A 14184-nucleotide genomic window follows, 5' to 3' on the forward strand; every position below is an offset into this window, starting at 1 on the left:
AGGAATTTCCCACCAGGAATGGTTTTTAGAACAGGGAGAAACAGTGGCTGGCTCAGAGCTTTATGTTCATCCCCTCGCTTAATCTTTTGAAGCACGAGGCAAAGTGGTGTCATTATTATCATCCCATTTTGCAGTCAAGGAAACTGAGTTCTGAGAGCCAATGTTGCTTGTCCCCGTGTCACACGCCCAGCAAGTAGAAGGAGCAAGACCTGATCCTAAATGCAAACCATTCCGAGATACTACCACTGCATTTTTAAAAAAGTTTACGCAAGTGCTCCTAGCAATACCACTTTATTTTTTTTCCAGGTGTATAAAGATATAATTGGCATATAATATTGTATTTACTTTAGGTGAAAACATGATGAATTATATATCTATTATAAAATAATTACCACGGTAAGTTATTGTTAATAATAACTGTTATAGTTAACATCTATCACCTCACGTAGTTACAGATTTTTTTTCTGGTGATGAGAACTTTTAAGATCTACCCTCTTGGCAACTTTTAAATATATGAAACAGTTATTGTTAATTATAGTCATTCTGCTAGATCCCCAGGACTTATTTCTTTTATAGCTGGAAGTTTATACCTTTTGACCCCCTTCACCCAATCACCTAGCCCCTACCCATCACCTCTGGCAACACCAATCTGTTCTCTGTATCTATAGGTTTGATTAAGATTCCATATATAACTGAGATCATACAATATTTGTCTTTCCTTGTCTGATCTAGATCACTCAGCACAATGCCCTCAAGGTCCATCCATAATGTCACAGGTGGCAGGATTTCCTTCTTTTTATGGCTATTATATTCCTGTGTGTGTGTGTGTGTGTGTATACATTTTTTTAAATTCATGCACCCATCGATGGACACTTAAGTTGCTTCCATGTCTTGGCTATTGTAAATAATGCTGCAGTGAACATGGGTGTGGGGGGAGCAGATATCTTTTCAAGTTAGTGATTTTATTTCCTCCAGAGAAATACCCAGAAGTGGAATTGCAAGATGATATGGTAGTTCTGTTTTTAATTTTTTTTAAGATTTTATTTATTTATTTGAGAAAGAGAGAAAGAGCACAGAGGGAGAGGGAGAAGCAGACTCACCGCTGAGCAGAGAGCCCAAGGTGGGGCTCGATCCCAGGACCCTGAGTTCATGACCTGAGCTGAAGGCAGATGCTTAACCGACTCAGCCATCCAGGTGTCCCCTATTTTTAATTTTTTGAGGAAACTCCATACTGTTTTCCATAGAGAATGCACTAATTTACATCCCCACCCACAGTGCGCAGGGGTTCCCTTTTCTCCAGACCCTCGCCAACACTTGCCGTCTTTTGCTATTAGCCATTCTAGCAGGTGTGAGACGGTATCTCATTGTGGTTTTGATGTGCGTTTCCCTGATGATTAGCAATGGTGAGCATCTTTTCATATATCTGTTGGCCATTTGTATGTCTTCTTTTGAGAAATATCTGGTCAGGTACTTTGCCCATTTTTAGTTTGATGTAGTCCCACTTGTTTATTTTTGCCCTTAATGCCTTTGCACTTGGTGTCACATTCAAAACAATTATAGCTAAGACTAATGTCAGGAATCTTACCTCTTATGTTTTCTTCCAGTAGCTTTATATTTTCAGATCTTTCCAGTTCAAGTCTTTAATCCACTGTGAGTTCATTTCTGCGTATGGTGTAAGGTAGGAGTCCAGTTTCATTCTTTTGCGTGTGACTGTCCATTTTCCCCAACACCATTTTTTTTTTAAAGATTTTATTTATTTACTTGAGACAGAGAGAATGAGAGACAGAGAGCATGAAAGGGAGGAGGGTCAGAGGGAGAAGCAGACTCCCTGCCGAGCAGGGAGCCTGATGCGGGACTCGATCCAGGGACTCCAGGATCATGACCTGAGCCGAAGGCAGTCGCTTAACCAACTGAGCCACCCAGGCGCCCTCCCCAACACCATTTATGGAAGAGACCGGCTTTTCCCCATTGTGTATTCTTGGCTTCTTTATCGTAAATGAATTAACCATATCTGTGTGACTTGATTTCTGGACTCTCTATTCTGTTTCATTGATCTATGTGTCCTTTTTTATGCCAATACCATTCTGTTTTAATCACTACAATTTTATAACATAGTTTGAAATCAGGGAGTGTGATGCCTGAGCTTTGTTCTTCTTTCTCAAGATTGCTTTAGCTATTCTGGGTCTTTTGTGGTTCCATACAAATTTTAGGATTGTTTCTTTTATTTCTGTGAAAAATGCCTTTGGAATTTTGATAAAGATCGCATTAAATCTATAGATTGCTTTGGGTAATGGGGACATTTTCACAATACTAATTATTCCAGCCCGTGAGCACAGAATATCTTTTCATTTATTTGTGTCATTTTCAATTTCTTTTATCAGTGTCCTAGAGCTTTCAATGTACAGGTCTTACACCTCCTTGGTTAAATTTATCCATAGGTGTTTTGTGTTTTTTGATGCAATGTTGAATGGGATTGTGTGGATCAACCCATGTGGGGATCAGCCTTCCGGCCCCGTCCTTCCCTCTCCCTCACCCTCCTGATGGATTGGATCCACTGTTTGCAGTCATCTCTTTTCTTTAGGACTTTTACTCCCTCTATCTACTCACGTTTTGCTTGTTTTCTCTATGTTTTTTACTTCCGCCAGACGATGGTGGGGAGGAATGGCTAAAGTAGTTAAATTTCAAATTAATTACACTGGGCCACACAAGTTATTGGGAGCCGCAGAGGCTGTGGAATTCTGCAGACCTGGTTCATATCCCCGGACTGTGACTTTTTAGCCATGTGACTTTAGAACAAGGATTCTTGATTTTTTGGATCCTTGGGTTTGCCACCTGTAGAATGGGGATAATAATGATGCAGAGTTGTTCTGAGAAGTTTAGAGATGGCAGAGTGGCTTGGAGATTGATAATATCAGATATGGAAGGAAGAAAAGGCCCCCTGATCTCTGTCTCTCTCAATGTTACCTCTTGATTCTTTTTGTAGTCTTGTTTCAGACCCACCACTGCTGGCTTCCTCCCTCTCCCTCTCCCTCTTCATCTTGTGCCAGACTCCACTCTGTGTAACTCTTCCAAGGAACAGAAAGTTAAGAGAGTGTTCCAAAATGAATCTAAGCTGACTGCTCAAGCTCTAGCCAACTTTTGAAAATGCTAGAGCCAATCAGGGAAATGCAAGCTCCATTTACAATTCCTTCCGAATTCCGAAGAGTAGAAACCTTGCCAAATATGCACTGAGGAAGTCCCTTCTCTGATCTTACAAGATAGGCCTAGAAGTGTACATCTTTGCATGCCCTATGCAGATGGATCTTTTAAAACCCTTCCTCAAATATTGCCAGCAAGCTCCACGTCAGAGCAGAACACCTACGGAGATGGCCTGACCTGTGGCCATACTTGAAAGGGAGAGGTTAACCATTCTCACAAAGACAAAAGCATCTTCCGGCTGTGAGTAAAGCAGATTCTAATAGTTACCCTTCCGCAACCAGTCTTTCTCACCTGCCTGAACCCAAAGTGCAAAGTTTGAGAAGGGGGGACCTGGGTGGTAAGAGAGGGTAGAGCACTAGGGGGCACCCTCACTTGACACCGAATTGGCCAAGTGAGGCTCAGGGCAGCGGGAGGAGGGACAAGACCCATCAAAAACCCTTTGTTCCTCCTGTGCAGAGCATGCTGGGGGCCCTTTTAGAATGTCCTCACAGCAACTAGACTTAGAGTGAGTGTCCAGAGCAGCGGCTGGATCCCAAGTCTTGACTGCCTGTGGGCAGTTCCTGTGTATGCCTAGCAAAGCCCTTGTTTAAGTATTCATTGTCCCTACTTGAACGATCCCAGGTATCCTTGTTAAACAGCCTGTTGGGTAGAACAGCAGCCTTCAGACCCCCCTCAGTCGCAGCACTCACCCTCCTCTCTTCCTCCTACCTCCGCACCCACTCACTCCCTCTGCTACATCTTTCCTGACACCTACTTTGCACAGACATGTGTCTTGACTTTCTTGCCCTCCACGAGTGACACCTTGAGCTTGTGTCGATGAGGATGCCAAGGCCCAGCCTCAGAGCTGAGGCCCACTGGATGGGATGTGTGGGATGGCTCCTACCCCAATACAGGAAGTTCTCTTCTTGGCAGTCCTTGGCAAGCACTTCAGAGCACTTGTTTGCTTTTTGAGTGTGCATTTTTCTCTTTTGCTTCCCTTCTGTGAATTATTAAAACCCACTTGTTTGTTGGCAAGATGTGTTTCATGCTGGGCACATAGTAAACGGCAACCTCCTCATTTTGAGAAATAATCCAGGTGTCTGCTGTGGAGGAACACAAGGTCTACATACCCACGGTAGCATGATCATCAGGGATGTTTTATGCAGTCACACAGGTTGTACACTGCACAACTCGAGGGCTACCATTCCTATAGGTCACAATATGAGTGGCATCCCCCAGACTTATATAGGGTAGTGGCCAATCCTGATAATAAAAATAATATATCTTATTGTATATTAAGCTATGGGTCAAGTACTTTGTTGAGTATTTTTATGTGGAGGACCTCATTTAACCTTTCCATAACTCTCTAATGAAGTAATTAAGTTTTCATCCTCACTTAAAGATGAGGAAACTTGAGGCTTAGATAGGTTAATTCATCCAACGTCATGCATTTAGTAAGTAATAAGACTGGGATTTGAAGCCTGGAAGCCTGACTTCTAGAACATATGCTCTGAATCTTTGTATTCTATTGCTTCCCATGTCAACATTCATCTAGAGTGAGTTATTTTATTTCCTTTTTAATGGCTTGTCTAGCCTCTTACTTCAGAGTTGGCATAAAGGTACAATTCCCTTGACTGGTTGAGCCTCTCACTCTCTTCAAAAAATGAAATTCTTGGTCCCCTTGGTTGACAATAAGCCCTGTTGTTGGGCCAGTCTTGGTGGGGATGGAGCACCTCAGAGGACCTCCCTCATTCATTGTGAGGCCCAGTGCCTGAGCAGCAGGGAAGGAGTGTCATTGTGCCTTCCTGGTACTGTAAGAGTAGAGCCTGGACATAGATGGAGGGCAAAACAATTGGAGAAGAGAAAAATGCCATCTCCAGACATGAATGTTGGGCTTTTAATATCACCTGCCAACTTTGGGCAAGTTATTTGATCTCCCCATGCTCAGTTTTACTCAGTTTAGAATTACAAGGCCCATGAGGCAAAATTCATTTGAAAATTACTGTAATAAATGATTTACTTATTCATCGCATTATAATCTGACATATAAATTTACTTATAGCTGCAGAGGTCTTTTGATCAAATTTGAATTGTGAACATGTGGGTTACACATCTCCCAGGATTAAGGAATAAATCTCCCAGGACTTGCAAGAGTTCTTTTTTTCACCTTCATCCAGAGTATTCTCTTGTCCCTAGTGCCTCTGCATCACAACGAGGCTGCCCCCCTCCTTCCCTCACTTCGGTCACCTTTGCCCATTCTTCAGACCCCACCTAAGATGTTACTTCTCAGAAGTTCTTGCAGATCACCCCTCCCCACCAATAACTGAGTCAGATGGCTCTCCTCTGAGCACTCATAGCACCCTGAAAACACTCCACTTGAGCAGTCAGCATCGTGAATGGTGGTTGCCTGGTTTCCTTGTCTACATTATCACCCATTTGAGGTCAGAGAGTTCATTCACCAGAGTTTTCCCCAACATTTAGCACAGTACCTAGAACACTGAAAACAGTTCTTGAATAAATGAATCTATGAATCAGCCAGAAGGACAGAAAAAGATAGGAGGAAGGAAAGAAGGAAGGGAGGGAGGGAGGGAAAAAGACATTATAGAGTAATACCTTTCCTAACCCCTTAGAATCATGACATACTAAAAAGTCTTTTAAAACAGTCAAGCAAACTCTGTTTTTCCTCTAAGAACAGATATTTTATTTTCTTGCCACATTGCCACAGACAGCTGTGCTCAGATATTATCTGGCCTTCGCAGAGCTGCCCACCCCATGGCTGTTTGGCCCAATGCAGAGACTTGGACCACTCTCATACATATTTGGATTCCAAGGGCTTTTATTGAGATCAGCTGTAGAATGAGTCCCAAGTTTACCTCCTTAGCCCAGAAAAGTTAGAAAAGAGCAGCAGGCCTTTGGTCAGTTGGTTACAAACGTTTTACAAAGCTTACAATAGGGATTGATCAGGTTTAGGTGTGTGTACAAGCACCAGACGTTGACTCTTTATTACTCCTTCACTCATTAATTTACTGGAGAAATCTTTATCCAGCACCTGCAAAGTGCTGGGCTCTAGGCATCAGGGACACATTAGAGACTATGACACTGCTATGCTGGAATTGATTGGCTCACGGGAGAGACAGACAGAAAACAAGTGCACAAACACATTTTATGAAATTGCCAAGTGTGAACGATGCTGTGACAGAAAGAAGCAAGGTGCCGAGATAGAGACCAAGAATGAAAGGCCAGTCCTCCCTTCCCTAGGGTGGTTGGTTGGAGGTGAAGGGCAGGAGGAGGTGATTCCAGGTAGAAGGAGGAGGACAGAGCCCAGTGTGTCTGCAGACAAAAGTGCAGCATGGCAGGAGCAGAGAAGGCTGAAATGAGATTGGACCTGCAGGAGCGGCCAACCTAGGATGTGTCCCATGGGCCAGTGCAAGGGTTCAGGTTTTCTCCTGGGGGAGGCCGTGGGGGAGGTTAACAAGCCCCTTCATGACCTGGTCTCTGCCCACCTTCTGAAATCCCCAACTCAGATGGAACTCTCACCACCTCCAGCTGCTGCGGTTGTCCCCGTGCCCCGCCTCCCCATGACATTTGCCTCAACCTCCATGCGCACTGAGCCCCTCCTGCCAATGCCCCCCTTCTCCTCCTTGCCTACTTAGCCCATCTCCTCGTTCACTTCTCCTCCTCATCCTCCGGTGCTTGGGTACCTCGTTCAGCACTGTGGGAATTCCAGACCCTGGTCCTTTCTCTTCTCTTGCTGTCAGAGTTGTGGAAGACCCTGGTGGCTTCTTTCGCCATCATGCTCTGTTATGAAACCCATGCACATGAATAGGAAGATGTCAGGGCTGTATACCAGCACCCAGCACAGAACTTGGCCCATGGCAAATATTGGTTGGATGAACAAATAAGGTTTTTTTAAATTTTTTATTTTTATTGTTATGTTAATCACCATACATTACATCATTAGTTTTTGATGTAGTGTTCCATGATTCATTGTTTGCGCATAACACCCAGTGCTCCATGCAGAACGTGCCCTCTTTAATACCCATCACCAGGCTAACCCATCCTCCCACCCCCCTCCCCTCTAGAACCCTCAGTTTGTTTTTCAGAGTCTATCATCTCTCATGGTTCGTCTCCCCCTCAGATTTCTCCCCCTTCATTCTTCCCCTCCTGCTATCTTCTTCTTTTTTTTTTCTTAACATATATTGCATTATTGGTTTCAGAGGTACAGATCTGAGATTCAACAGTCTTGCACAATTCACAGCACTCACCATAGCACATACCCTCCCCAATGTCCATCACCCAGCCACTCCATCCCTCCCACCCCCACCACTCCAGCAACCCTCAGTTTGTTTCCTGAGATTAAGAATTCCTCATATCAGTGAGGTCATATGATACATGTCTTTCTCTGATTGACTTATTTTGCTCAGCATAACACCCTCCAGTTCTATCCACATCATTGCAAATGGCAAGATCTCATTCCTTTTGAGGGCTGCATAATATTCCATTGTATATATATACCAGGATGAGCGAATAACTTTAAAGGTATCAAATGTCTCCATAGTTATTATTTCCGCCTTTTCCCCCTGCAAATATACCATTTGGGGGCAAGAATGGTAATTGCTGTTCCTTATGACATAAAAACTCTATGTAGCACACCCAGAACACCGTGCTGTCAGGGTCCCGATTTGTGCTGGGACTCTTCTGTTCACACACTAGCTCACAGTGATAGTCTTGAACTAGAAACAACACTACAAATTACTTTATCTGTGAAGAAAATTAACAGTCTTGTTTATGGAAAGTGATTTTTTTCTACCCATGATTAGGAAATCCCACCAAAAAAGTATAAAGCAACCTCATTACCATCTTAAGGAAAGGCAGTTTCTACCCATTGCATTAACTGACCCTTTTTAGACCATCACCCTATGGCCAATCTGGCTAAATAAAATAGTACCTTGAAAGTTTATTTTAGGTCTTCTTCACTCTCAAATTTGGACAGGTATTTTCCTCCTGTTAATTTCAGCACATTTAAAGGCATATGTAGCCTGCGGGACAATGAACAAGCCTCCAGATTTAGCCCGGCCCCGTGACCACTGACTTGCTGAATTACAGTGTGTCCTAAAATTCAAGGAGGCTGGTGGTGTTATTTATACACTTGGTACATAGTTTTTTCTCAAAGCTGCAAGGAGAATTGAGAAAACCTTTTGGAAGTTAAAATGAGGCTAGTTGAATGTTCTGGCTATTTTTGGAACACTCTAGGTCATATTCGAGGAAAGAGTCCTTAGTCCTGGGGTCAGGGGGTGGGCGGTGATACTACCAAAAGCTGATGAAATGCAGTAGCTTGGGTGGGTTTGCTTTCTGCTCACCCAGTCCCCATACTCGAGTTAGGACCCCAGGAGAAGAGCCTTGCCAGGTGACCTTCACAGCTGCCACTGACTAATTCCAAAGCACTGGACAAGTCACTTACTCACTTAGCTTAATTTTTCTAAAAGTTACGTTCAAGGTAAGGTTCCCCAACTCCCTTTTCTACTGTTGGCAAGAGAGTTTTTATGCTAGTTAACCTTTCTTAAAGACCAAGGCAGAAGCACTTAAAAAGCAAACAAGGGTCTAGGAAACTTCGCATTTCTGCTCTAAATTGTTACTTATTGACACAGATTGCAGCCCTGGGGATGAGTGAAAATGAGAGCACACTGGAAGGTTTAGTCCAGTTTAGGCTGCTCTGTCATCAGGATCTGCTTTTCTAAAGAATTATTTTTTCTATGGACAGTTAACTATTTCTTTTGCATTTATCTACACATCACAGATTAACCACATTTTTGTTTTGTTTTTTAACATCCAGTGGCTCTGTAACTCCTTTGGCTTTTTTTTTTTTTAATGAATAAATAATAGTGTCGTTACTTCACAATAGTATCCAGCATACTCCAAGGCCCAGGAAACCCCAGGCGAGGGCTGAGCTAGGGTATCTTAGAAGTGATTTGCTCCTCTATGCTCACCCCAGAGAGCTTTCAATTCATATTTGTACCCCCAGAAAAATTTGAATGACTCCACATTCAAATTCTAGACCCTGAGGTTTGCTTCCAAGCAGCAGAAACAATGAGTTAAGTTTGCAGATGAGAAGGGTCTACCAGGACATATCACATAGTCCTTTTATTTCCTAAAACAACAAAGTGGCTCATGAAAGACACAGGGTGCATCACATGACCCAGCATTTCTACTCCCGAGTAGACCCAAGAGAATTGAAATCTGATGTTCAAACTTGGACACGCATGTGCATGGTGGCACCATTCACAATAGCTGAAAGATGGAAACAGCCCGGTGTCCATTGTCATCTGAGGGGACAAAAAAGCCGTACAACAGATGATTATTCAGGCAAAGAAAGGAATGAAGCACTGATACCCACCACAACATAGATGAACCTTGGAATGAAGCACTGATACCCACCACAACATAGATGAACCTTGCAAACATCGTGCTAAATGAAGAAACCAGTCGTAAAAGGCCACATGTTGTAGGATTCCCTTTATATGAATAGCCAAAACAGGCAAATCCATAGAGACAGAGAGCAGATGGTGGTTGCTACAGGCTGGCAGTTGGGGAAGTGGGGACTGACTGCTTAATGGGTACAAGGTCTCCTTTTGGGGTGACGAAAATATTCTGGAACCACATAGTGATGATGATTGTACAACATTATGGATAATTAAATGCCACTGAATTTTCCACTTTAAAATGGTTGCAATGGTAAATGTTACATGTATTTTACTACCAAAAAAAGAAAAGAAAGAAAGAAAGGCACAGGCGTATGTGGAAAGACATTTCTGAGTCAGACTGGATCCCAAACTGAAATGCCTTTGGGATGAGATGGGTAATAAAAGGGAAGGCAGTGTGAGAGAAGAGGAAGACAGGTGGGGGTTCATGGGTCTCCCCAAATACTAAAAAGAGAAAGTTTATTTATTTATTTATTTGACAGAGACAGAGATAGGGAGAGCAGGAACACAAGCAGGGGGAGTGGGAGAGGGAGAAGCAGGCTTCCCGCCGAGCAGGGAGCTGGATGCAGGCCTCGATCCCAGGACCCTGGGATCACTATCTGAGCCGAAGGCAGATGCTTAACGACTGAGCCACCCAGGCGCCCCTAAAAAGAGAAAGTTTAAAAGACACCGTGCTAACAGTAGCTCTTGGTGTTTGTCGGTGAGTTAGATAAGGCCAAGGGACAAGAGAGTGTATAATCCTGGTGTAAAGGAAACAAAAGACCCCTGGCTTAACTCACTGTGGTTTTCCAAGGTAGTTTAGAGTCTTGAAATGCTGGGTGACATAGATGCTTTAGATAAGACAGGCTTTGAGAGACCTTTAGCAACACAGATAACTAGGCTAAACTTCAAAGGTGGGGTTTGCTGTTGGTTAAAGAGAAAAGATAAAGAACTTGCGGGCAACATAGAGATAGTCCTAGAACAGAACCTACCGCTTGCTCTGTATTCCTGCCTTGGTTTATGGGGATAAAAATGTGTGTCCCATCGACCTCACAAAGAGATGTTTGATCTGGGACAGGGCATGTAGACTAAGTCCCAGTTTCTCCACCTGAAAAATGGAAATCACAGGACTCGCTAAATCTCACTACCTAGCTGTCTACGTCCTCTTTGTCTGTACTTGCTCCCAAAATACAAGCTCCTCTCTGAGACCAGGTGCTGTACTTGTCCACTCTTGTTGACTCAGGACCCATCCCAGGGCCTGACACTAGGAACTTGGTGAATATTTCCTGAGTGAACGAGGGTTGAGAGCAGTCTGTCCTGGAGAAGAAAAGGCAGTCGGGGGTCACAACAAAGCAAAGTATGTCAAGTCCCTGAAGGGGGATGACTTGGGAGAACTGAAATTTGTCCTTCATGTTCCCCTGGAATGGAGAACCAGGACAAAAGGCTGCCATCTGCAAAGTGATATATTTAATAGTAAGATGAAATGGGCCACCTAGACAGGTGACATCACCGCTTCTCTGACTCTAGGGGTATTTAGACACCAGTCTGATAACCACTTCGCTGGAAGTTTTAAAGAGGTTCAGTATTTGAATGAGTAAAGTAATCAAGCCTTAAGGTCCTTTCCACACCTGAAATCCGTTTATTCAAGCTTTCATTCCTTCATTCCAGTAGCCACTTACTTGTTGCTCTGCCTGGAACAGTGTTGGGGGTAAGTGGGATAAAGCAGTGAGCTTTCTGATCATTCCTGCCCTCAGAGGCCTCACGGTCCTAAAGGGTGTATAGACGGGAAAGTTAATCTGTACAGTAACAGCATATGATAAGCCATGTATTACTTTCCAATATCAACCCCCGTTTTGTCTGTTGTGAACAGTGCACCAAGACCTGCGGCGAAGGCTCCAGGTACCGCAAGGTGGTGTGTGTGGACATGGACAAAGGCAGCGAGGTTCATGGCGTACGCTGCGACATGAGCAAGCGGCCTGTGGACCGTGAGAGCTGTAGTTTGCAGCCCTGCGAGTATGTCTGGATCACAGGAGAATGGTCAGAGGTACGTGCCCGGGATTCTGTAACCACCTTCAGGTCAGCGACAGCCTGAGGGCAACAGAGGGACCAGAGCAGGAATGGGGGAGACTCTGGCCCACCTGCCAGTTCTGCCTCCTGGGGCCAGAGCCCCCCATGTGCAAGGTGGGAGAGTGCCTGAGATGGTCTCTCAGCTCCCCTAAATTCTGTGACTCACTGTGACGCCCTGTTGGTATGCTAAGAAAGGAGAATTATCACAGGGCCTGCAAGTTCATTTGGTGCCTGTCGGTGTCTGAAGAAAGTTAAGGTAAGAAAACGCCCTTAGTGTCAGGGAGACAACAGGGAATGGTGGAGACTATGACAAACCAGCACATACCGTGTGAAGGGGGCAGGCTTCTCTCCCTCTCCAGCGGAGGCCATGCAGAAATGTGCGTCCAGTGTTACCAGACCTGATTTTTCAAGAGAGGGCAAAAATCTGAACTTTTATGTGAGAGCTCCTAACTTTAACATGTGGACTCAGATCTTTTATTTGAAACGTTGTGTGGGGCAAACCAAACACTTTTCATGGGCCAGATATGGGTCGCTTGTTTAACAACCTCCTCTCAGAGGGAGAAAATAATTTTCCATAATATTCAGGGAATCAATTTCTTCTTCTCTTTGTGTACACAATGCCTAACCTAGAAACTTTTTATTATTAATATGCCAATGGTAATAATAGCATGATTGTATTATTTTCAAGCCTCATAACATTTTCAAAGACTGAAAGACCTGTAATATCCAAACTGAAAATTTTTAGGTTAAAATGCTTGTTGTCACTGGACCCACTTCCAAGTTTGACAGGGCAGCCATTTCACATTTTAGAAGGAGGAATATTTGCGGGTAGGTGATACGTGTGTTGGGTATTGAATTGTTTCTGCACTGTAGCTGGCCTAAAGTCCTTTCTAACTATGTCTCCCGATCTTCCCCTTCCCCATCCAGGGGGGACATCTGGCAATGTCTGGAGACATTTTTGAATGTCACAACTGGGAGAACTGGAATACTACTGGTATCTAGTGGGTCAAGGTCAGGGATGCTTCTACACATACTACAGTCTGTGGGACATTGACTGCCACACACACCCAAGAGAGAGCCATCTGGCCCAACGGGCAATGGTGCTGAGGTTGAGAAACCCTGCTTTACCCCAGCTCTGCATGTTCTCAGTGTGCTCTTCAAGAGTGGAGGGGAGACGTGGTCCAAATCATTAGGAAATAGATTTACCATTGGCTAGCCAGGAGCCCAGGGAGTCCAGATGCTTGTTCAAAATAGTCCTTAGGGTTGCTGGAGTGGGGGGTGGGGTGGGAGGGATGAGGTGACTGGGTGATAGACACTGGGGAGGGTATGTGCTCTGGTAAGCGCTGTGAATTGTGCAAGACTGTTGAATCTCAGATCTGTACCTCTGAAACCAATAATGCAATATATGTTAAGGAAAAAAAAAAAAGAAGATAGCAGGAGGGGAAGAATGAAGGGGGGGAAATCGGAGGGGTAGACGAACCATGAGAGACGATGGACTCTGAAAAACAAACTGAGGGTTCTAGAGGGGAGGGGGTGGGAGGATGGGTTAGCCTGGTGGTGGGTATTGAGGAGGGCACGTTCTGCATGGAGCACTGGGTGTTATGCACAAACAATGAATCATGGAACACTTCATCTAAAACTAATGATGTAATGTATGGGGATTAACATAAGAATAAAAAAAAAAATAGTCCTTGATTTGGGTTGAGGCATCAGTTCCAAACCCATTCAAATCCCAGGGAGGGTAGGGGGAAGGCATTTGGGGAGGGCTCCTCTCTTCTCTTCGATTCACCTCTCCTGGTTCCTCGTCAGGCATGGTCCGTAACTTCTGGTTCTCAGCACTGCCCCAGCAGGCCACGCCCTGGCTTGCAGTAGGGAAGAAGCCTGCCCTTCTGCCTCTCTCCCTCCTCAGGCCTCTGTCCCTCTCTGCCTCCTGGAGGCCTCCTCTTAGTTGGTTTCTGGCTTAGTTCTTGGTCATTCATCTTTCTGGAGTTTCTATACCTTTCACACTGTGAACATTGGCATCTTCATCTTAATCAGTCTTTTGTGTGTTGTTATTATTATGCTAAAAGAATTTTGATCTGTTTATAAGACCGAGTCATGTCACTCCTAGAGCTTTATTTTAACCTTAGTCTTAACCCCCAACAGATGAGATTTGTAGAAGATTAAAAAAAAAAAAAAAAGCCTTCAATATTTCTGCAAATTCTCAAGTGTATCATGGATTGAAAACTCTGCAAATTTACAGGCAAAGTTGCGAGGGTTGGAGATAGGTCCTCACATGGATGCAAGGACCATGGTGCCAAAGGCAGTGGACCACAAATCGCTCTAGAAGAGCTTCTGGTAAAATGCAAGAAGCCACAGCAAGCCATGCCTTCTCTCTGGGACCTCTGTTACCTGGCGAGCTGTGTGCTTTTCTCTGAGCTCTGCTTGAATGTGGGGAAGCCTGGGCCAGATGGAGAGAGAGGACCGATCCCCCCCTGGCTGA

At 44.3% G+C, this 14184-nt stretch overlaps 1 protein-coding gene across 7 annotated transcripts in view; it reads left to right on the forward strand.

Moving 5' to 3' along the window:
* Positions 1-14184, forward strand: part of ADAMTS9 (ADAM metallopeptidase with thrombospondin type 1 motif 9) — a 164398-nt gene that overhangs the window by 126193 nt on the left and 24021 nt on the right. For all 7 annotated transcript variants that reach the window (XM_064594102.1, XM_064594119.1, XM_064594118.1 and 4 more), the window contains one exon: positions 11506-11679. In XM_064594102.1, coding sequence (XP_064450172.1) covers positions 11506-11679 — 174 coding nt within the window. The remainder of the gene's footprint in view (positions 1-11505; positions 11680-14184) is intronic.

This window comes from Mirounga angustirostris, unplaced genomic scaffold, assembly GCF_029215605.1.
Source record: "Mirounga angustirostris isolate CCGP_5_RB_7025 unplaced genomic scaffold, mMirAng1.0.hap1 SCAF_1, whole genome shotgun sequence".
Classification (NCBI taxonomy): domain Eukaryota; kingdom Metazoa; phylum Chordata; class Mammalia; order Carnivora; family Phocidae; genus Mirounga; species Mirounga angustirostris.